Source organism: Leucopleurus acutus (assembly GCF_964270905.1).
Source record: "Leucopleurus acutus genome assembly, chromosome: 5".
Classification (NCBI taxonomy): Eukaryota; Metazoa; Chordata; class Mammalia; order Artiodactyla; family Delphinidae; genus Leucopleurus; species Leucopleurus acutus.
This window is the reverse complement of record NC_139147.1, coordinates 1,641,946-1,664,631: the sequence shown is the minus strand read 5'-3', so window position 1 is coordinate 1,664,631 and position 22,686 is coordinate 1,641,946. Positions and strand designations below refer to the sequence as shown.

General features: G+C 57.1%; 2 protein-coding genes across 2 annotated transcripts in view; one reads left to right on the top strand and one right to left on the bottom strand.

The window, feature by feature from the left end:
• TSPEAR (thrombospondin type laminin G domain and EAR repeats) overlaps positions 1 to 18,515 on the bottom strand; it is a gene marked incomplete at its 3' end in the record, with an annotated part of 59,167 nt that extends 40,652 nt beyond the window's left edge. The window contains exon 1 of the mRNA XM_082839919.1: positions 18,233 to 18,515. Coding sequence (XP_082696045.1) covers positions 18,233 to 18,317 — 85 coding nt within the window. The 5' untranslated portion in view covers positions 18,318 to 18,515. The remainder of the gene's footprint in view (positions 1 to 18,232) is intronic.
• Positions 10,547 to 11,075, top strand: KRTAP10-12 (keratin associated protein 10-12; the record flags this gene model as incomplete). The annotated part of the gene is given in 3 exon segments (XM_082839624.1): positions 10,547 to 10,592; positions 10,595 to 10,993; positions 10,996 to 11,075. Coding segments are annotated over 3 exon segments (525 nt in total).
• Positions 18,516 to 22,686: the final 4,171 nt, after the last annotated feature.

Genomic DNA, 22,686 nt, shown 5'->3' with positions numbered 1-22,686 from the left:
GGAAGCCCCCACCCGGCCCCGGGGAGCCCGTGGTCCATGGGAGACGGGCTCGCGCATGGAAAGCCTCCAGGGTCTGAGACAAGGCAGGCACGGCATCCCCGAGCCCCCGGCTGAGCCGTCTGTGACACGGTCCCGGTGGTGCCGTCGGAGGGCAGCGCCCCCGACAGGACCCGGACGCCGCCCTGGCCTGGGCACTGCCTTCCGCACACGTTGTAGAGGAGCAGACCGGCTCCTGCTCCGCAGTTCAAGGTCATCAGAAACAAAACGCACCTGAGCCCAGATGATAGGAAGGGAGAGCGGGGAGCGCAGGGAGCGCCTGTGACCAGAGGCGGGGTTCCAGACGGCCCACCCGGCCCCGCAGTGGAGGGAAGTGCTGGCTCGGAGCAGAGCCCATGGCTGCCCCTTGGACCCTTCCGGACTCGGCCAGCATGTGTCAGGCCATGGCCTGGGACACGTGGCAGGCACGTGCAAATGAAACAGCTGTTCCCCAGAGCCGTCTCCCTCGGGGCCTGGCGGTCCTGCTAAAGGGTCTGAGCCTGACACAGGGGTGCTGGCCCTGGAGCCAGCGGTCAGCGCACCACGGGGATCGGTCAGCAAGTCAGCGGGGCTGCGGCCATGAGAGCAGACGACGCCCCCTCTGCGCTCCCCCCGCGCTCGGGCCTGGCCCCCACCCTCGCCGGGGCTGCCCCTTCCCCCGTCCAGGGACTCACAGCGGCCAGAGGGCCACCAGTGCGGCACCGAGGGGAGAGTGCGGGGGGAGCAGGGTCGTCACAGATGGGGCAGGTGAGGTGGAAGACAGGAGCTCATCTTCTCCATTAAGTCGAGGGAATTTAGGAAACAAGAGGTCTCTCTGAACCCGTTCAGAGGAAAGACACCGAGCTCACAGAAGAGAGGAGGAGAGAGCAATTCAAAGTAAGAGCGTGGAACCTGGAAGGAGAGGTCGGTGATGAGAGGGGCCAGAGCAACACACTGCGGGGGAAGGGCGAGAGGACAGGGGGCCGTATCCAGGACACCGGGGACTCTTACCAACACGGGAAAGAGGATGCGCTGTGCACGCAAGGAACTGGGCTCCTGAACCCAGACCACTCGCTGCCCCGCCCCAGCGCTCAACATGGTACAGAGTTTGGGGCCATCAAGCCGGGACACAGGCAGGGACGCTGACGTCCTCCTGCAAAGGGGCATCCTCGTGTGCCCGGAGGCACCCACGGGGTGTGGACACGCCCGAGAGCGCGGGGACCAAGGGCAGGCTGGACGGCGGTGGGCGGCCCGGCCGCGTGCAGACCTGGACTCCGGCCCGAGGCTCATGCCAGCCTCGGGGGGACAGCGAGACCGAGGGATGTGGCGGCCTGAGCAGTGTCTGGGAGGACGGGTGTGCGAGCCCTCTGGGGGACGTGGTGAGGGAGGGTCAGCAGCTGCTCTGTGACGGGAGGGCAGGGCACTGTTGTCATTTACGCCACTGAAAGCGAGAAGCAGCCTGGGAGGAAAGAGCGTCGTTCCTGGGAAAGCACCTGTGTGTAAACTGAGACGCTCGCAGCTCGGCGCTCTGATGCACTCCAACATCAAGGGCGGCGGCCACCCCGAGGCTGCTGTGTGTGTCGGGGACGGGGTCCCAGAGAGACGCCAGGGAGGCGTCTGGCATCTCAGGGGTGGAGGGGTGTCCGTGTTCTGGGGGATGGACCCTGACCCCAGCCTCGGGCTGCCCAGGCCGGGGGTCAGATTCCACATCCTGTGTGGTTGTGCCTGGCTGGGGTCCCTGGGGAGCACGGGGCTCTAAGTAAACACTGTGCATCCTAAATTCACCCACAAACTGAGAGACACAGGGTACGTGGGCCCTGTCTGGCAGTGGCCCTCCGTCGTGGTTTTAGCTGTGGCCCCACCAGCGTCCGGCCCCTCCTTCAGGAAACGTGGGCCCTCCACCAGGCAGGCCGCTCGGCTTCCAGGACATGCCTCAGCCCGGCCAAGCCCCAGGCACCGGCAACTGGGGGGACCCGAACTCGGCTAATCTCAGTGCGAGTCTGTCCCTCCATTGTTTAACTGAAACAGCCTCTTCCTGGTCCCCCCCCCCTCCCCCCAGAACCCATGCAGGCCCGAGCGGCCTGTGGCCTGGCAGGTACTCATCCACACGGGCTCTCTCCACCTGAGCCTGGTCCACACACCCACACACCTGCCGAGGGTTCCCCAGGTTAACAGAGACAGTGCATTCGTGCCTTCCCGGGAAAGCCCCGCTGGACGCAGGAATGAGTGAGTGACCGAGTTCACAGAGGTCAGTGCCACCTAGGGACGTCCAGATGCCTGAGTGATAGACTCCAGCAAGTTAACCGATGGGACATGTACACTGGCACCTGCTGGACTCATGCTGACGGGCTGGACAGACAGACAGACAATGGCCGAGCCGTAGACGCCTGGCCACAGAAGCCTGACCTACAACCTCGGTCGCTGCTGCCCGGAATGGCCAGAACGTGGCCGGTGACCAGCAGCTTCCCTAACTTTTGTCCCCACGTCCAGTTCAGGACCCCACGGAGAAAACCGGATCTGCTCCCTAACCAGGCACATGGGGCGCCGCTGCTGGTCCAGCCCCAGCTTCCCTCGCCGACAGCCTCCATCAGGCCGCACCCGGGCCTCCCTCTCTCCACTCTGCCACGCCCAGGTGACGCTGGTGGGCCCCTGCCAGAGCCGGCGGGATAAACAGCCGGGCTTGCACTCATTTGCATGGCCTTCGTCTGTTCCACAAAGGCTTCTTGAAATGCCAGTTTCCAAAATAAAGAGTCGTTGCCCTGTGGTGCCTATAATTTAGCAGAGAGACTGTGGCGGCCACAGGGAGATGAACTCAAAGCTGGCTACCAGCAGGGCCCTGACCTGGACCTCAGCGTCGTAAGATCTGGCCCACGACTGACTCGCTGCACCTCTCCGAGCCTCGGTTTCCTCATCTGTAAAATGGGAGGGTGGCGACTGTCTGTGTCAGGGGCTCAGCTGGGCTGGAGAAAGGGCTGAGCCGCAGGTGTCGGAGGAGCCAATCCCAGCAGCAGGCAGAGCAGGAGGGGAGTGAAGGCTGTACCCTGTACTGCGACAGGGCCAGCAAGACCCCCACCCCCCGGAAGGGCACCAACGGGCGTGCCAGGGAGCCCAGGACGAAGCCGCCTGCAGTCTGATGAGCCCTGGGGCCAGGGAGGGGGCGGGAGGAAGGGCCAGAGTGGGCAAAGTGTCTTCACAGGAGGCCTGAGAGGAGGCCGGGGGTGCAGATGTGCGTGTGAGTGTGGCCGCGGCCGTGGCCGGTGAGGCTGTGCCCCGGGTCTGGGGGGAGTGGGCAGCGTCCTTGTGAGGCCTGTGGTTGGCCTGCGAGATCTCTCAAAGCAGTTCTGGCCAGAAGCCAGGCTCCTCGTGCCCTGGAAAAGTCCCCTGGGGAGGTCCCCCGTGCTGGGGGCCGTGAAGACCGGGGTTATTTGGTGAAGGGGCAACTGCCTTATGCTGGACGCACAGGTGTGAGCCACAGGCCTGCAGCCAGGTGGACACCTGGCCAGCTTCAGACAGTCTCTGAGATGGGCCCCTCCACTGGGGGTGGGGAGGGAGGGAAACGAGATGACCAATAAGATTCTCTTTCCTCTGTGGATTTCGTTCAGTTCATTGGGTGCCCAGGGACCAGGACAATTCATTTCCAAGAACTTAGGTGAGGCTACTATTAGGTGTGCCCTGCGGGACAGTGGGACTGATGACACTGCCATAGTGACAGAAGAGTCCAGTTTGGGCCCAAGAAGAGGCAGATGGACCAGTGATGGGGAGGTCCAAGGGCTCAGAGACCCACGCAAGCGGGGACGACACACGGTCCGGGCTCCACGCAGATCCGCGGAGGGTGGACTGATCAGTGGGTGGTGGTGGGAAAGCTGGGCTTTGGTGGGGGGAGAAGCCAGGCCCGATTCCTCCCTGAACAGGACACAGGTCATCAACTCCAGGTGGGGTGGAAAGTGGGACTTCCATGTCAGAGGGAGAAGTTGAGGGCTCTCTTTGCGACCTGGGGTTAAGGAGGATTTCTCAACACTGCACACAAACCATCAGAAAGAAGCTGGTCCGTTTGCTCACATCCAAACAAGGATTTCCGCTCAGTAAAGGACACCACGGGCCATAATGTTGTCACGGGACAGAGCAGGAAGGGGGTTTGCCGTTCTTAAAACAGACAAAGGGTGAACACACAGAAGGACCAAGGCACCCAGGACACCAGCAAGGAAAAAGTAAGAACAATCCTTACCCCAAAGGCAGGCAACCTAAGAAAGAAACAACTCAAATATGATGAAATCTAAGTCAATATAGTCAGTGTAAATTAAACAGTGGCAAGGTATCACTTTTCTCCTATTACACTGGTTAAAAAAGGAAACAGGAAAAAATATAAAGATGGAGCACAGAAGCAACCTAAATGTCCATCGACAGGTGAGTGGATAAAAAAGCTGTGGTACGAAAAAATATACACAATGGAATACTACTCGGCCATAAAAAAGGATGAAATAATGCCATTTGCAGCAACATGGATGGACCTAGAGATTATTATACTAAGTGAAGTCAGTCACACAGAGAAAGACAAATATCACGTGATATCACCTATATGTGGAATCTAAAATATGACACAGATGAACTTATCTACAAAATGAAACAGACTCAGACATAGAGAACAGACTTGTGGTTGCCACGGGGGAGGGGTGGGGGAGGGAGGGATTGGCAGTTTGGGCTCAGCAGATGCAAACTAGTATATATAGAATGGATAAACACCAAGGTCCTACTGTAGAGCACAGGGAACTATATTCTATATCCTGTGATAAACTGCAATGGAGAATAATATGAGGAAGAATATATATATGTATATAACCGACTCACTTTGCTGTACAGCAGAAAGTAACACATTGTAAATAAACTAGGCTCCAATTAAAAAAAAAAGATGGAGCACAAAGGGGCAACTGGCCCGTCCCTGTTGTGTGTTTAAATCTGCTTTTCTTCACTTGCTTTAAAGGACGTCAGGGAACGTGGAGTGAGGCAGGGCTGCTGGGCTTCGAACGGGACCTGGGCTCTCTAGGCTGGAGCGTGAGATGTCCCTGGGATATCCAGAGCCTAGAAAGCCAAAGGCCACGTAGTGACCAGGCCATGGAAGCTACAGGGGAGGCATCGAAAGAGCAGGACACCGGCAATGAGCAGTAGACGTGACACAGCGCCCTGGGCGGGCTCAGGCCGCACGCACATCCACGCTTTCAAATCCACACACGTCCCCTCCCTCAGTCATCCTCCAGAGTCTGTGTTAGCCCCCGGGAATGCCTGACCTTGTCCAGTGGGCCAAGCAGAGTGCAGAGCGACAGCCGCTGCCTTTGCACCCCGCTCCCCCGGAACCCGCTGTTGCCCACGGCAGCCTCTGTGTTGACCTCTCGGAGGCTGGTCCCCCCTTTCTTGGGGGGCTGTGGGAGGGGTTGGGGATATTGCCAGGCAGACAGGAGCTGCTCCCTGAATGGGATTGCCTCACAGGGACTGGGAGAGGGACTGCCCACCCCTCATGGTGCGGTCAGCCCTGCGCCGGGCCACTTTGTGGGTCAGTTTGTAACTTCCCCCCTGAATTTGTGAGAGCATCTGTGTCTGCCTGCAAGAGGGCAGCTGCCAGGGTTGCCGAGTAGGTCTCCTGAGTGAGATCCACGCGGCTGGTAAACAGCTGGCGTGAATTCACTTCACATAAACAGGCAACAGTGCGTCCAGGACGCCTTAGTCAGCTGACGCAGAGAAGTCCGCACGCGGAGCAGAACCAGTCCATCTCCAGGCCCAAGCTTGCCAGCCCCAAACCCGAACCTTCCTCAAATGTTCTCCGTTGGGTCCAGCAGCCGCATGGCCTCACCAGGCACATGGACATTCAGGAGGCGGAGATAGCGCGCGCCACGCAGGCGGCAGGGCTGGCACGGGGACGAGGGGGTTTGGACGGGATGCTCATCTGCCCGCAGGGTCCCGCCCACAGAGGCATCTCCACTGATCTGAAGAGCCTCCTCCCCGTCTTCTCCTGCCGGGAGCCGAGGTGGGCGAGGCGAGGATGAGGGGGCGCCCCGACTTCAGAGACCTTTGCAATAAAAACAATGCTCACTCCCGCTGGGCGCGATCATTCTTTGATCCAGCCAGCTTTCCGTGTTCCTTTATCGCACGTCCTCCAGGCGAGTGAAAATGTGAACAGCCGTGATGAATCCGGTTGCGGTGGCCTCGGGCTGCAGAAAGTGGAAGTCCAAACACTGAGCACCCAGAGGCTCGGCTGCCCCCAAATCCTGCTGCGCGTGAGTCCCCCGGATTCTACTGTCCTTAAAACTTGTGTGTGAGTCAGCAATTATGGAATCAGAGTGAAAGGGGCCATGGAGATCAGCTCGTTCAAAGCCTCAGATTATAGACCAGGATGGTCCGCACGGAAAGGATGTGTGGGTGCAGCTGAAGAAGAGGAAGGTGTGTGGTCCTAAGTGCTTCCGTGAGAAAAGAAAAAAGGTACCAAACCGACCATCGAGGCTTCCACTGAAGAAACTTGAACAAGAAGAGCAAGTGGAACCCCCAGTGAGGAGAAGGAAGTAGAAGGGCAGAAATCAATGTGATTGAAACAAAAGAAAAATTCATTGAAACAAAAGCTGGTTCTTCAAGAAGATCAACAAAATTGATAAACTTCTAGCCAGACTGACAGGGAAAAACAAGAAGGAACAATGTATCAGTGTCAAGAACAAAAAATGAGATATCACTAAACATTTTTCAAAAATTAAAAGGAAGCAGAAATAGACTCAGGGACATAGAGAACAGACTTGTGGTTGCCAAAGGGGGGTGGGCAGGGTAGGGATGGATTGGGAATTTGGGATTAGCAGATGCAAACTGTTGTATACAGGATGGATAAACAACAAGGTCCTACTGTACAGCACAGGAAACTATATTCAATATCCTGTGATAAATCATAATGGAAAAGAATATGAAAAAGAATGTATGTATATGTGTATAACTGAATCACTTTGCTGAACAGCAGAAATTAACACAACATTGTAAATCAACTATACTTCAATAAAATCAATGTTTAAAAAAGAAATTAAAAGGATAACGCAGAGACTCTACAAACAACATTAGGCCTATATATTCAAAACCTTAGATGAAATGGACCAACTCCTTGATAGGCACAAACTGTAACCAAGCAGGGCCCTGTGGGGCCTTCCTGGGACACATCGCCCCCATGTCCTCCACCTGCCTCTCGTTGGTAGAAAAACTGTAGCCTCCTGGGCCTTCCCTGAGTTCCAAAGAATACATTTAATCAGAGAAGTGAGAAAATGTAGAAAATTCAGTCAAGCAAGACAAAGTAATAATAGTTTAGCCATTAAACAAAGTCAAAGAGCTTTAGTTCCCCCTCAAGGGCTGTAGGTAATATCCTGAGTCTCACCACCCAGTTGTTTCACAGATACTGAAACCCCACCAGGTGGAGGAAGTTAACTGCATGCTGCCCACAAGCCTGTGGCCCCCAGACTGGTTGGAACCAGTAGGCTGAAGATACTGATTCCTGATTACCTCACCACCAACCAATCACGAGATGATCACATACCACAGCTCCTTCCCTCACCCTGTCTTTAGAAACCTTTCCTGGAAGCCTTTGGGGAGTTCAGGTCTTTTGAGCGTTAGCCACCCGAACTCCTTCCTTGGCGCGTGCAGTAAACACTGCGCTTTCCTTCACCACAATCCGGCGTCAGTAGATTGGCTTTACTGTGCCTGCGCAAGCGGGCCCACGTTTGGTTCAGTGACGAAACTACCGAAACTCATGAAAGAGGAAACAGATAACTGGCATTTCCATATCTATTAAGGAAACTCCAGTTTCTTAGAAATTCCTACTAAGTACTTGAAGAAGACAAAATGCCAACTCTACACCATCTCTTGTAGACAATGGAAAAGGAGCTTGCCAGCTCCCATGACGAAAACCGTGTTATCAGAGCCAAAGATGTTACAGTGAAAGAGAACTACAGACCAATATCCTCACGAATACGGATATGAAAATCCTGAACAAGCTATTAGCTAATCAAATCCAGCAACATGCCAGAAAGGCAATACATCACAACCAAGTGGGGTTTATCTAGCAACTCAAGACTTCTTCAATATTCAAATATCAATCAATGTGGGTACACAGCACCTCTCTATACTAGTTTCCCAATTTCCTGTGAATCTATAACTATTTCAAAATAAAAAGTTTTAAAAAATCAGTTAATGTAATTCACCATGTTAACAGACTTACAAAGAAAACGATATGATCATCTCAGCAGATGCATAAAAAGCATTTCACGAAACCCAACATCCATTCATGATAAAATCTCTCAGCAACAGAAGAGAACTTTTAGCCTGAGAAAGCTAATCTACAAAAACTACAGCTAACATGATCCTTAACGGTGGAAGCCTGAAGGCGTTCCCCCAAGTTCAGGCATGTGTGAGTTGACATACATGCACCTCCTTGCTCTCTCCACCAGGGGGCATGGGGGAAGCGACACCCAGCAGCAGTGAGCACACCTAGCTCCAGGCCTTGGTTTCTAAATGCCACCATCCACTACAAGGGACCTGGGCTCCTTGGAGAAGTGCTTGACTCCAGGGGTGCTGGAAGGGTCCAAAAGACAAATGAAAGAGCTCCAGTGGTCAAAATGTCAGAGAGGGGTCATTGTCCCAAACTTGAAGCAATTCGAACAAGAAAATCATGATAATATTGTAGTAGAACTCAATAAACTCAAACTCAATAAAATTAACATTCTTTAGTCCATAACAGGACAAATAAACATATTGGGGGGGAACAACTCTTCCCTAGAGAAGAATTTTAATTACTAATTGGAGCTGGGCCGTAGAAGTAGGAAATCCCATTAGCACACGGTAGTCACCATGCTGTAGGCCTGATCCCCAGAGGGTGCGGAAACCACAGGGCACATGTTTCAGCAGAAGGAGGATATCTGCAAAGTCTCAAAGAATCTCCCCCAGATATTCATTAATTACAAAGGGAGAAATAGTCACATCTTCAGTGATTAGACATAACAACACCAAGTCACCCCTGCTTCACTGGACACATTACTTCTGTGGATTCTTCCCCTAAATGTAACAGTCCAAGTCCAATCATAAGAAAATGTCAGACAAACCCAACTTGAGGCACAGCCCACAACACACCTGATCACTGCTCTTCAAAAGTGTCACAGTCACAAAGGACAAGGAAACTGTGAACAATGGTCCCAGACTAGAGCCAACTAAGGAGATCTGACGAACGCACCGTGGGGTCCTGGGACAGAGGGAGGGCACTCCTGGGAAGCTGGTGACCCCGAGAAGTCTGTCCTTAGTGAACAGTAATGTCCCAATGCTGGTTTCCAAGACCTGGTAATTGATCTACAGTTCTGTGCGACGTTATCACTAGAGAAACCTGGGAGACGGGCATACGTGAATTCTCTGTACTCCTTTTATGATTATTCCATAAAATAAACTAAAAAGAAATCAGCCCATGAGCTCAAACCACGCCTGGACTGACAGAAATGTTGGGTGTGCTCCAAACCTGTCGGGCCACCTGCTGCCTGCACCCCGCCCTTCACTACTGTCCCTGAGGAAGAAGAAAGGCAACACCTGCTCAGCTTCTCCCTCCATCCCAGACTCCGGCCAAGTGTCAGCCTCAGAGCAGGGACAGCACTCATGAGGGGCTGAATTGTGCCGCAACGGGACGCTGCAGCCTCAGCCCCCAGCACCTGTGAATCTGACCTTATTTGGAAATAGGGTCTTTGCAGATACAATCAAGATAAAATGAGGTCTTGGGGGTGGCCCCTCATCCAACCTGATTGGTGTCCCTATGAAAGGGGGAACTTTGGACGCAGACAGGCACACACGGAAAAAGCCCTGTGAAGGTGAAGGTAGAGATCAGGGTGGCGCTTCCACAAGCCAAGAAGCCCCAAGAATTGTCAGAAAAGCCCCGGAAGCTAGGAGACAGCCTGGGGCAGGCTCTCCCCGACAGCCTTGGAAGGAAACAGCCCTTCCGGCACCTTGACCTCAGACGTCGGACGTCCAGACTATGAGATACATTTCTGTTGTGTGAGTCGACCCATCTGCTGTGCTGTTACTGCTGCCTACAAAGCATGACTCACGTTATCTTTATTTAGAACCCAGATACACCTCCTCTCCAACCTTCCAACCACAGAGGCGCATGACCTCATTCAGCCAGCTGGGCGACCCCAGCAGCGCTCACCCTAACCAGGGGCCAGGATCCGGTGCCCACAGACACCGGCCCCGACTTGCAACACCGCCTAAAATGGCAAGGTGACTTACACTCCACCCTGGGCTTTCTTTCTAGGACGAAAACGAGTAAAGGCGTCCCGAGCCAATTTCAAGAGTTTTGTGAGCTGAGCGATGGCTCCTGGAACGGCAAAGCTGCCGCTTTTTCTGTGGCCCTGCTCTCAGCAGCAACCAGGACGGGGGGTGTGGGGCCTCCCCAGGACAGCCCGCACACCCAGGAGGGGGTGAAGCCAACAGCCGAGCACGCCACACACACTCTCACCCTCCTCCAGCCACCGCCCCCACCATGGCCGCGTCCACCCCGTCCGCCTGCTCCAGCGCCCTGAGCTACGGCAGCGGCTCTGCCTGCCTGGTCCCTGTGACTCCTGCACCGGCTCCTGCTGGCAGGTGGACGACTGCCCAGAGAGCTGCTGCGAGCCCCGCTGCCGCGCCCCCAGCGGCTGCGCCCCGGCCCCCTGCCTGACCCTCGTCTGCGCCCCAGTGAGCTGCGTGTCCAGCCCCTGCTGCCAACCAGCCTGCACCGGCCCCTGCACGGCCTCGTGCTGCTGGCAGTCTAGCTGCGAGCCCCCCTGCCGCACCTGCTCCCCCTGCCAGCAGGCCTGCCGTGTGCCCGTCTGCTGCACACCTGTCTGCTGCACACCTGCGTGCTGCGAGCCCGTGTGCTGTGAGGCCGCCCCCTGCTCAGCCCCCTCGTGCTGCCAGCCCGCCCCCTGCCCCTCGTCCTGCCGCAGACCCTCTCCTCTGCGTACCTGCTCTGCCGCCCCGCCTGCTGCCCCGCCTGCTGCGTCCCCGCCTCGGGCACGTCCCGCAGCTGACCGGCACGTCCCCCCAGGGCCTGCCAGGTGCTATGGGCCACCCCCACCTCTGCCATTGCCAGCCACCAGCCACCCTCAGGATTTAACCCAGCACGAGCTGTGGTCTACACCTCTACATGAATGTGAGCTGACCTAGGACCCCAACAAGCAGGGCTTAGCCCATCCGTAGCCTCCAGATCAGGTCCAGATGAACCTGAAACAGCCCTCCCCTATTACTGCGGGTCCCAGGTTTCTCCTGAAAGCGATGGACACCGCTCTCCCCCCTAGTCTTTGGGGGTCTTGCTCTGCTCCGTCTCTGCCCCTCCTGCTGCTGTGTGGCCTCCCCTCCCCTCACGGGGTCTTGAGCTGAGTGGATAAACTCTCCGTCCTCCCCAGCTGGCTGTATGTTTCATTGCTTCCGGCCCCGGGGCTGACGTAAATAACTCCGGCCTCAGCAGCCTTGGAGCCAAGCCATGCCCTGGGAGCATCTCCAAGGGTGCTGAGCTTGGAGGCCCACCCCGTCGGCCCCAAGGCCCTCGACTCCTGCGTCTGTACCTCCGGGCAGCTCTGGGTGGCTGTGCTGTGTGTCTGAGATTGTGGTGGCCAATGCCGCCTGGCCAGCGGCCCCTTGGCGAGAGGGACCCTTGCCCCCGGCCTGGCTCTCCCTGGTCAGCCTGAGGACGCGCGGAAGGCGGGGCCCCACTGGCTCCTGGCCTCCTGGGACGCAGCCGGAGTGGAGCATTCCTGCTGACCACCAGCTGCGCCTGTCCCTCCAGCCCTCCTCGAACTGTGAGCTTTATTCAATCTTCAAACGTCCCAACCTGCTTTGTCTGTGCCACATAGACTAGTGACGACGCCCCCTCCCCAGCCCCGGCTCCCGGCTGGGTGGGGAAGAGGCCAGCAGGTAGGTGACTTCCAGGGACCACACTCTGGGGCCTGAGGGTGACCCTTGGGGCCGGTCTGGATGGGGCCCCCATGTTTCCTGGAGCCCCAAGCTTCCCATGGCCAGCCCTCATTCCTAACCAGCCTTCCCTCCACCTCCCCCCTCCTCCCAGGGCCACCTCTAGCTCTTAACCCTACCCTGCTATTGACGTGACCCCTCCCTCCCTCCCAGGAGGCCATGAAATGCAGCAAGACGCTCCCCAGGAGGAGGGGGGTCAGCAGTGAATGCCCCCTTAGCGCAGGTCTGAGAGATCACCTGACCCTCCGGCGGTCTCCCCTAGAGAACCGGGTCCAGACTCCCTGACTGGCTTCTCCAGTGCCACTATCCCCCAAATGGGGGTCCTCAGGGAATCTGTCGGTGGAAGTAGGGGCCTCCTGCAACTAGAACTGGGTGGTGGAAATGGGTACAGACAGACTAGCGCCCTACGGCCCTCCTCCTACATTCTGGGGCTGCAGAGGGAGGTGGGAGTCCTGAACCCAGCCTCCCCTGGGGCCCCGCCCCTCCCCACCACTCTCTAGGGGACCCTGCCCCTGCCTCCTGGGACCCTCGTATGGAGGAGAAGGTGTGAGAAATCAATTCCCCCAGCTATTACAGGGGCCAGAAGATTCACTGGGTCTCTGCCCACCAGGGCCTCTTCTATGCCAACCCCACCAGCACCCCCATCCCAGAGACCAGTGAACCGTGGGGCCCCAGCTTCCTGTACGCCTTGACTCCTCTGCCAGCTAGTGAAACCCACAGGCCCTTCTCAGAAGCACGAATTTAACTGCATAAAATATAACACTCCGGATTTCAGGCGGAGCCCATTATCATTACCAATTACAAAAAAATAAAATAAACAATTGTAATGATGTAGTGAGGTGTGGGCTTTTTTATTAAGGCATTAACAAGAGGAGCGGCGGGCCTCAGGCGGATGGGGACAGAACGTTTGTGCATATTTCTGCGGGGCCGGAGGATGCCGGTGGCGCAGCTGGTGACAGTCCCGGTTGTGGCCAAAAGCAGGCACGTCCCTCACTGGGAGCTGCTGCCTCGGGGTTAGTTATGGAGACGAAGGTGCAGCGCGTCCTGCCCAAGTGCACGGCCACTGAATTGCAGCCCCCGACCCTGGATGGAGCCAGCTGCGTCGGGGACAGAGCGCACGCGGACGGCGGCGGCGGCCAGTCACCAACGACGGGTGACCCTTCCCTGGGGCGCCCCAAGCTCAGCGCTCGACACCTCCCCCCCCGACGCGCGACACGCGGAGCGAGGCATCCCGGGGAGGGCCGTTCATCAGCGCAGGGGTCCCCGGAGCGCCCACCTGAGCTCCGTCCCCATGCGGCAGCACCCAAGCCCGGCCACCTCTGACCCCGAGAGCCCCAGCCCGGAGCCACCGTACCGCCCGCCTGCGCCACGTGGAGCTGCCGAGCCGCCGCCCCCGCGGCCTGGAAGAATTCCCCGTCTCCCTCGGTTACCCGCTGCAGCAACCGCGGAAAAGCGCGGGGCCAGAAAGACAACCGAATTTCACCACCTGGGTAGATGTCCTCCGGCTTCTTCCCAGCGGCGAGCGGGCGCGCACACTCACTCACACTAATACTCACACGTGTTCACGCACCCGTGCACACTCACATATCCACGCGCGCGCGCACACACTCCGCCTTCCCCTCGGCGTAGGAAGACACCCACACCCGGTCCACGCGCTCCCCTAGGTCCCGCCAGGCCGGCAGGGGCGACAGCGAGGCCCGTGCTGTGGCCCCAACACCGCCCCGCCCAGAGGTGGGCAGCTCCCGCCTTCGGGGTCACCTCCCTTCCCCCTTCCATCACCTGAGGCCCTACCGGGGGCGGAGGGGGCGCTCTCCGGGCTGCAAACCGACCGTGGGGTCACCGTGGAGGCGGGGTGGGCATCCTCCTTTTCCTCTCGCACCTCCCTGCGGCGGGTAAGTACCCTCTGGCACTGCCAGAGATGCTCACTAGAGTGGATTCGCCGGAGACCCCCACAAAGTCCCCAAAGCGCCATGCCCCGACCTGGGGGTGGGATGAAAAGTGAGCTCCCCACCCCGAGCCCCAGCCCCTCCGAGGACCGAGACCCGCGGGAAGGAACCGGCTTTCAGGCTTCCTGCTCGGGGCTGGGGGTGGGGTCACGTGGGGGTGTTAGCGTGAGCATGGCTGCTGGGTGAGGAGGGGTCTCCGAGAGGCTCGGGGAGCCCCCAGCCCCCGGCCCGGACCCTCCTAAAGGCAGAGATGTGTGGTTGGGACTCCGAGGGTGACAGCCAGGGGCCACGTCCCCTTCGCTCCGCAGACTCTCAAGATGGGGAGACAAGTGGGTGCCCTCCCATCCCCACCCCACACAGACGTAGAGGTCCCTGTAAGCCCAGAGCGCAGAATCCCCCCGGGGTGGGGGGAGGAGGATTGCGGGGGAGGGGGAGGGAGAGATGGGGGAGTCTGGCTGGAAACACAGCCCAGACCCCGAAGCGTGCGTTGGTGGCTTCCTAGATCTTATCCCGGAAAAAGACCTCCTGGAAATCTATGATTTACTCTTAAAAATCAAAACCAAAGAACCAGCATATAGTGTATGAGGTTGCATTATAAAAATGAATATTCTTGGGCTTCCCTGGTGGCGCAGTGGTTGAGAGTCCGCCTGCCGATGCAGGGGACGCGGGTTCGTTCCCCGGTCCGGGAAGATCCCACATGCCGCGGAGCGGCTGGGCCCGTGAGCCATGGCCGCTGAGCCTGCGTGTCCGGAGCCTGTGCTCCGCAACGGGAGAGGCCACAACAGTGAGAGGCCCGCATACCGCAAAATAAACAAACAAAAGAAAGAATATTCTTGGTTTCCTAATTTCTGTGCAGACAAACAACACCCTGGTTTAACGGTTGAGAATTCTTTAAAAGGAAATGGGCGTCAGGCTGACAGTGTGTCTCCAGTTGCCAGCCACACTCCAGCCCTGCAAAACTGTCAAGCAGGCCAGGTGGGCCTTTCAGCCTCGGTCCCCACATGACCCGCCCCTTGGCGGCCTCTCCTTCCTGTGGCCCACGCAGAGTGGCTCCAGGGGCCACCTGAGGTGTGGAGCTCAGATGAAGCTGGTGTTGAACAGGGCGCCGGCCTGGGGCTGGGGCAGCTGGGACGCAGCCTCGGGGGCCCCCAGTACCGAGGGCGGGGTGGGAAGTGGCACGCACGTGGACAAAGGACAGCTGACTGGGGATCCAGCAGCAGCTCCCTAACTGCAAACTGCTCATCGGCTTTGCTCACGGCCCTGCTGGCGGCTGCTGGAGCCCAGAAGGGGGCGTCATGCCCACACAGGACTCCCAGGAACCGGCATGCAGGCCTCTCCAGGTGGCCAGGATTCCCCAACTCCCTGGGCAGCACTGCCCTTCCTGCAGCATTTCCATTCACAGAGCCCAAAGGACAGGGTTGAAGAATTCCTGGGAGGCGCCAGCAAGGGAGGAGAAGGGCTCCCTCCCCCTGCAACCCCACGCCCCTCATTGGGCCACCTGCCTGCAGCCTTCACACCCCAACTAGCTTGTGTAATGCAGATCTGTGCCCCTCATTTCCTGGGCACTTCCTCTAGCTCCAGGGATGCACTCCACCCCAGACCCCAGGTGTGACCACCTGACTGCCCCGGGGTCCCCCACACCTGCCGAGAGCCTTGCCCACGCACGGACCGGGCTACAGTGTGACAGTGCGGGCGCAGCGCCTTCCCTGCAGGGGCGTCGAGCAGGTGAAGGAAGGAAGGGGGTGCTGAGGGTGCTATGTTCGCCCGGTTCCCACGCCTCGGCACGGCCTTGAGCCCCGGCTGCGGAGCTGCCTCTGACTTTCCCGAGGTGACAGAGGACACCGTTCTGACACCCCATGGCAGGTCACCCCGCTCCAAGCGCCCACCCCCTGCACCCCGCCAGTGACCCAGCCTTGGGGTCCAGCTGCCCCCGCTACGGCTTCCACAGAACCCCTCCGCCTTGGCCTCCCGCCCACGTGGAGACAATGCTGGGTCGGGCCAGGCTGAGTCGGGGGTGGACGGCAGGCTCTCTGGCCACAGCGGCTGGTCACTCCCTGACCAAGAGCCCAGGTCTAGAATTCAGGCCACCAAGCTGTCCCCTGGCAGGACACCCCCAGCCACTTTCCTGGCACCACGCACATCACGCCCCCCGGAGTCGTGGACTTTGTGTGGGAGCGGAAGGTCTTCCACTCCTGGCTCAGCCTCTGTCCCGGGGCAGCCGGCCCGGCTTGCGGGAGCAGCGGAGGGGTCCGAGTATCAGAAGACCCAGGCTGGCTCTGGGGTCAACGAGGCCCCAGGATCCTGCCTGCCACAGTCACCCCAGGGGAACCCGCCCCACACACCCGCTGCGCGCCCGGAGCCCCGGCCTCTCTGCTGCAGACCTCCTCACCCTCCCGCCCTGAGGCTGGCCCAGCAGCTGCCGCTGGTTTCCCAGCCTGCGCCTCCCACCTGCCCCCCGCAGCCTCTTCGTGCTGACAGCCTGCCAGGGTCAGCTGAGGCTCTCTGAGACTTGACCCATCCTCAGATGCCCCTGTGCAGAAGGGCCAGCCCCAGGCCCCAGCCCTTATCAGAGGGTCTGCACCAGACCCGGGGCAGAGATGTAACCTCAACTTCCTCAGCGGCAAAACTGTCCCCACGACCTCCCGTAGGGGGCTGCTGTCTCATGGTCACAGACTCGGACGGGCTTGGGGAAGGGGGACAGGACTTCAAAACCCGAGGTCGTCACAGCCAAGGTCCAGACACTTCACACACAGCACCACAGACCCAGGAGCAGGGCTAAGGGAGAGTGAAATCCAAACCTGCACAAACCCTGCGGTGTAACCTCCTGTGCTTTTCAAAACCAAATGCGATCCAAGTGACCTGTAACTATTTGAGTCCTGACTAGCCGTTATCGAGTGTCTTGGGAGCTTCCAAATTTAGTTCATATTATTTACTTGGCTTTTATCTTTTCCCCCTGGTTGTGGGTATTGATAACTGGGTCATCTTTTAACTATTTGCAACATACCTTCAGGGGAGAGGGGGCGGGCTTCATAAATAACCTTTATTATTACTATGCAAGTTGATTCTCTTCCCAGTGCTGAAGGGGACATGAAGATACACGTCTGTGACTCACCCCACCTGGGAGACACTGAGTGCTCAGGACGACGCAGGTCGTGTGCTGCGCCCCAGACCCCGTGTGCAGGTCTGTCCTCCACGCTCAAAGCCGGGTGGGGGGCGGCGGTGTTTCAGGGCTACCGGTGGCCTTGGCTTCTGTGTGGCTTGCACATCACACGTCCCAAAGCTGTGACCGCAGCAGGTGCAGGGGCCTTGGGGGCCCTGGTGTTCCTTCCCAGCACACACCCGGGGGCTGCTCCCCTCCACCCGCACGGCCTGGCTGTTCCCTGGGGGGCTGGGGATTTTTATGGAACCCCCCCTTCCGGTGTGAACACAGGTTGGCGTTCCAAACTTGGGTCACCATGGTCCACCTCCTGATCACATCGTTGGGAACCAAGTGCCGTCAGAGCAAAGGGCCATAACACGCGGGGACCCGGGAGGATTCCCGGAGCCCAGAATGAGATATTTGCAAATAAACCGGGGCCCACGCACAAAGCCGTCTCAGCGCCACCACCCTCGGCGAGGCCCGCACGCGCATCGCTCACTCCCATCCCCGAGCTCAGCTTCTAGCTTCCGGTCTCATTTCCCCTTTACTCTGTCTGTCAGCGTTAGGTCGGATAAATAAAGTCTCTTGGTAGAAACTGCAGAGAGGCGTGATGTCGTGGTCACTGGCGGGTCAACTCGGCCTTTCTAAGGAGAAGGGGATGGGATCTCCCCTCCGACTCCGCTCTCCGCTGGAGGGGGTCTGCGTGCCTGGGGCCGGCCCCACGTGCCCCTCTTCTCGCGGGACACGACTGCCCGGCCCCAGCGGCGGGTCTGCACTGTGCCAAGTGCAGCCCTGGCTTCTCTGTCCACGGCGGGCGAGTGACCCGCCAGCCGCTAGGCCTCATTCCTCCGGCAGGTGTAAGGCCTTCCTGGAGGCCCAGCAGGTAAGTACTGTGAATGGGCCTGGGATGGGGGAAGGGTAGCCCTTTGCAAGCAGTCCCCACCCTGTTGGCATTCCTCTCGTGAGCGCCCTGCTGCCCCCTTTAACCTTCTGTCCCTCCTCCTGGTCCAGCTGCCGCTGCTCCCGTGGCCACTTAGCACCGTGACCTGAACTCGGCCTGAGAAAGTGGCACCGCACGCCCGGCGCCCCTCCCGGCCCCCCGCGCGTGCTCCGCCCCGTGCCCCCCACTTACCCGTGCAGGGCTCCCATCTCCCGGCGCCTCGGCCCGGGGTCGCCAGGGCCAGGAGCACGACGCACAGAGTCAGCAGGACAGACATGAGGGGCCCCGGCTCCCAAGCTCCATCCAGGGGCTCCACACACGCCCGCACCGGGAGGCACCCGCTCCTCGCACGCCTGGCTCGGCCCTTCCAGGGCGGCCTCGCCCCGGCGGTCACTGCGGTGGCCACATCCCCGGGGCCTGCGCAGGGACAGCGGCGCCCGGTGGGGACGGGACTCAGGTGGTGCTGGCAGGTCGGGCTGCAATGCAGCCTCACTCTATCTCATTTACACCTGGGCTGTGGTCCTGCCCTGCAGGTGACAGCTGATAACATCTCGGCGGGGCCGAGATTAGTCATTGGCAAAGCGCATTTTTCCCAAAGGAAAGACAGAAATAGATCATCGGGAGAGCTGAGAGCAAACCAGAAAACTCCCGCTCGTGTTCCCTGGGTGCAGACCCCGCGCCCACCGCGGGCAGAGGACGGGAGCTCCGGCCACCCGCCGGGAGGAGGGAGCAGAACCGGTGGGCGGTCCTGAGCTGGCCGCGGTCCCCACGCGGCCGCCCAGGGCTTTTATCTGGTGCCCAGCCCTCCCCAGGGGCGTGTGGGTTTGTCAACCGCTGGGTTTCAGGAATTTCCCTCGGGAGGGAAGTCAGTCCTTCAGGGCAACAGCTAATGAGGAGACAGGAGCGTCCGGGGAGAGGCGTGGCCGCGAGGCGGGTGGTTCGTTTCCTTGGCGACCGGCCACTGGGCTCTGGCCTCCCCAAACCGCGGTCCACGTGCAACGCTGCTCCAGGCCGGGCAGTTACTAAGTGTGATTATTCTTTTTTAAAACCCCTCCGCTGAGTGTGCAAGGACAGACCAGGGAGAGGGGACAGGGAGAGAACTCACAGGCCCCCAAAGGGCACCCTTTCCTCGTTTCAGAGGCAGCGTTATGGTTGTGAACCCCAAGCTGTTCCCGGGAAGCCCCAGCTCCAAGGTGTGGGCAGAGGCCGGTCTGACACACAAGGGGCTTGTGGAGGACACAGACCCTGGGGTTAGGGCTTGGGGGGAGGGGGAGGGAGAGGGAGGGAGAGACAGAGACAGGAGACAGAGAGAAGGGGGCTGTAGGCACAGAAAGCATATGTGAAAGGCTCTTCCCGTAAAACAGCCGCTGTGACTCCAGAGATTCTTGCTGTCTGTCTCTCCGTCTGTCTGTCCACACGCAGGTGTTTTACATCCTAGTCAGAGGGTCTCTTTTTCTGGGGTCACATGAAGAAACTCTGTGACGCCCCAATTACACCTGCCTCCTCAGAGCGCCAGGGGTCCCTGGGGGGGGGCCTCCCTCACCCCTGCCCCAGGGCCCCTGTCCACCCGGGTCCGGCCGGACCCACAGGGTAGGGAAGGAGACTCTGACCCCGCGGGACCCCAGGAGCTGTGAGATGCTCACACACGGTACAGATACGGGCACCATTTGATGAGAGGAAGGACGTAGTCCCCCCAGAGAGGGAAGGCCTGGTCTTTGGAGAAGGGACAGGAATTTAAATTGAACAAATTGAGCTCTTCTCTTTTCTTTCGCAATTGATGAGAACTTCGGGGTCACGGTGGCCCTGGGTGGGGCAGGGCAGGTCAGAAGGACAGGTGACTTTCCACAGGATGGGCAGGTGGCCCCTCGGGCAGGGCCACCAACCCAGGCAGCGTCCCTGTGACTCCTGCTGACCTCGCCACATGACCGATAACCTCTGACCCCCAAGTCTCTTGCTGACCTTTAACTGGTTGATAAAAATAAAATCATGTATTGTTTTTTAACAACCAGATTTGAAAAATCAAAATTATGTTACCTGGAACCCTTCCAAAAAGGTTTTCCTTCTATTACATTTGACCCAGTAATACTAGTCAGACTCCTGACGGTCAACAAGGGTCTTTAGTGAAAATTTATTCGTTTTTAAAGCTACAGAAATATGTGCCTGAACGCAGAGAAAAGCTCAGAATCCCCTTCTCTAGACTGGCTCCCGTGTGACCTTGGACAAGTCACATGAATGCTCTGAATTGTTTCCACATCTGTAGAACGTGCCTCTTAAGCCCTGCACGGCAGGGACGTCCTGTGAGCTACGTGCTGGGTTCAGTTTACATGAAGCAGCATTTCTGCAAACGCGTCCCAGTCACACGGCTCTGAGGGACTCAGCCAGGGTAGGGGGATTCCACGTCCCTCCCCGGGGACACACAAGCGCCCAGGAGTGGAAGCCTCTGAGCCTTTGGCAACAAAGAAAGCTGCTTACGGCTTTCTATCCCAGTTTTCCCCAGGCTCATCTGCCGTGGAAATCGCTTTTCCCCACATCACAGGCACTAAGGTCACAGAGATGCGTCCCCAGAACCCACTAAGACAAATGCGTGTGAGAAGAACAGAGCACGACCCTGCCCCTATCTGTGTGGCTGTTCAGAAGCTGCGCGAACTTTTCATAGATGGGATTTCCCTCTTGGGAAGTCCCGGGAAGAGCAAGCCGGAATGCCAGCGCATCCTGGGCCGGCTAACTGCCTCCGAATGAAAGCATAGGAAACCTCCCGAGAAGGTCCCCGAACACATGCTGCCTAAGTGGTGCTGACTGCCCCTCTCCACTGTGTGTCCACTTCTCTGGAGCTGTTCAGCCCAGAAGAGAGGCTTGTATGCCAGCCAGGGCTAGTGCTTCCTCCAGGAAAACGGGGAGACGCGACAGGTGAAGGAGAAATTTGAAATGGTAACTTTAGGTTAGAAAAACATATCACCTAATCCCCTGGTCTTTCTATTAAACTAACCTGTCACTTCTGCAGACTGTGGAACCTCAGTGGTTTTTAGTCATTCAAAGGCACAAACGCTCCTCTGAAATCGGCCATAATTTGGTATTTAATGACCATTGTTCTAAGGATGTTTGGAAATGTCTCTGGGGAACAGAAGAGAACACTTGGCATGTGACCGTGAGTCTCGATGGACTTGGGAGGACCCAGCAAGCTTGGACAGTGAGGATAACCGACCCCAGGCTCACTGCTCCTGGGCCAGGGCCCCTCCCAGGGCTGGGCTGCCACCTGGCACCCAGCCGTGCTCCCATCAATCGCTGACTCACCTGGCGAGGAGCACGTGACACCCACTGTCTGCGGGAAATGCAGGCTAGAATTCCATTTTGAAAGTGATCTAATAAGGGAGGTCTCATTAGGTTACTGAGTAAGAGAATAGAGCTTGCTTTTCTTATCACAAGAAGCCTCTGTAGATAACTAGCGCTAGTAACCCTCTGTCTGCTAAGGGGTTACTGCAGATATTTTCTCCCTGTCACTTCTTTTTTGATGCTTTGGTTTAAATGCTTTTTTTTGGATACTTTTTTATGCTTTTGTCTTTTGCCAGGTACTTAAATTCTTTATTTAATCAGCAACAGTTTCCTTAAGACTTGTGTGTCTTGAAGGACTTTCGAATTTTCTGCGGTTGTATTTGTGTAACTCTCTATCCTTCTGGAGTGTGGTCTTGCATATTTGGAATGCAGTGAGTTGAACTCTATTTCCAGAAAGCTGCTATGCACACGCAGTTTATTAAATACCTCTCCTTCCCCACCACCTTGAAATGTCACATTTATGGTGGATTTCGCGCCTACGTATACTTGGATCCATTCCACTAATCTCTGTTCTACTAACCTCTGTCTGTTTTCTTTCCCAGCATATTATTTTGACAACAGCATTTATAATAAGTGTTCATACAGACAGATAAAGGATATAAGCACTAGTTTTCACTTTTCAAGAATGTATTAGCAATTCTCACGTATTGTCCCATATGACCTTAAATACGATTGGTTCTCATCTCTGCCTTTCAAATGAAATTTGAACAAATGAGCAGAAAGCATTACAGGAATACCTATTGGAATGGCAATAAGTTTAGAGATTAATCTCAGAATACTGGGTATTTTTATGATATGAAGTCTTCCCACTCAGGGATATGTGTATCTCTCTGTTTATTCCAACCTTGAATTAAATTCATCAAAAAAATTATAGTTTTGACTATAGAGATCCTGTACTTTTTCTATAAAGTCATTCCTGTAAATATCCTATAAATTTATTTGTGATTTTATCATCATCATGAACATAATCCCCCCATTTCCACTTGTCGTTGGTTATTGCTAGTATAAAGAAAATTGGGGGAATTCCCCGGCCGTCCAGTGGTTAGGACTCTGTGCTTTCACTGCCGAGGGCCCAGGTTCGATCCCTGGTCGGGGAACTAAGATCCCACAAGCTGCGTGGGACACAGCCAAAAAAATTAATTAAAAAAAAGAAAACTGGTTCATGTTTGTACAGTTATCTTGTATCTAACAACTTTAAATTTACTAAGTGATTTTAGAATCTCTCGTTTTTCTAGACAAACATTGTCTACAAATAAAAATAATGTTGGCCCTTCTGTTTTAATATGTGTGCCAGCCTGTCTTCTTATTTTATGGCA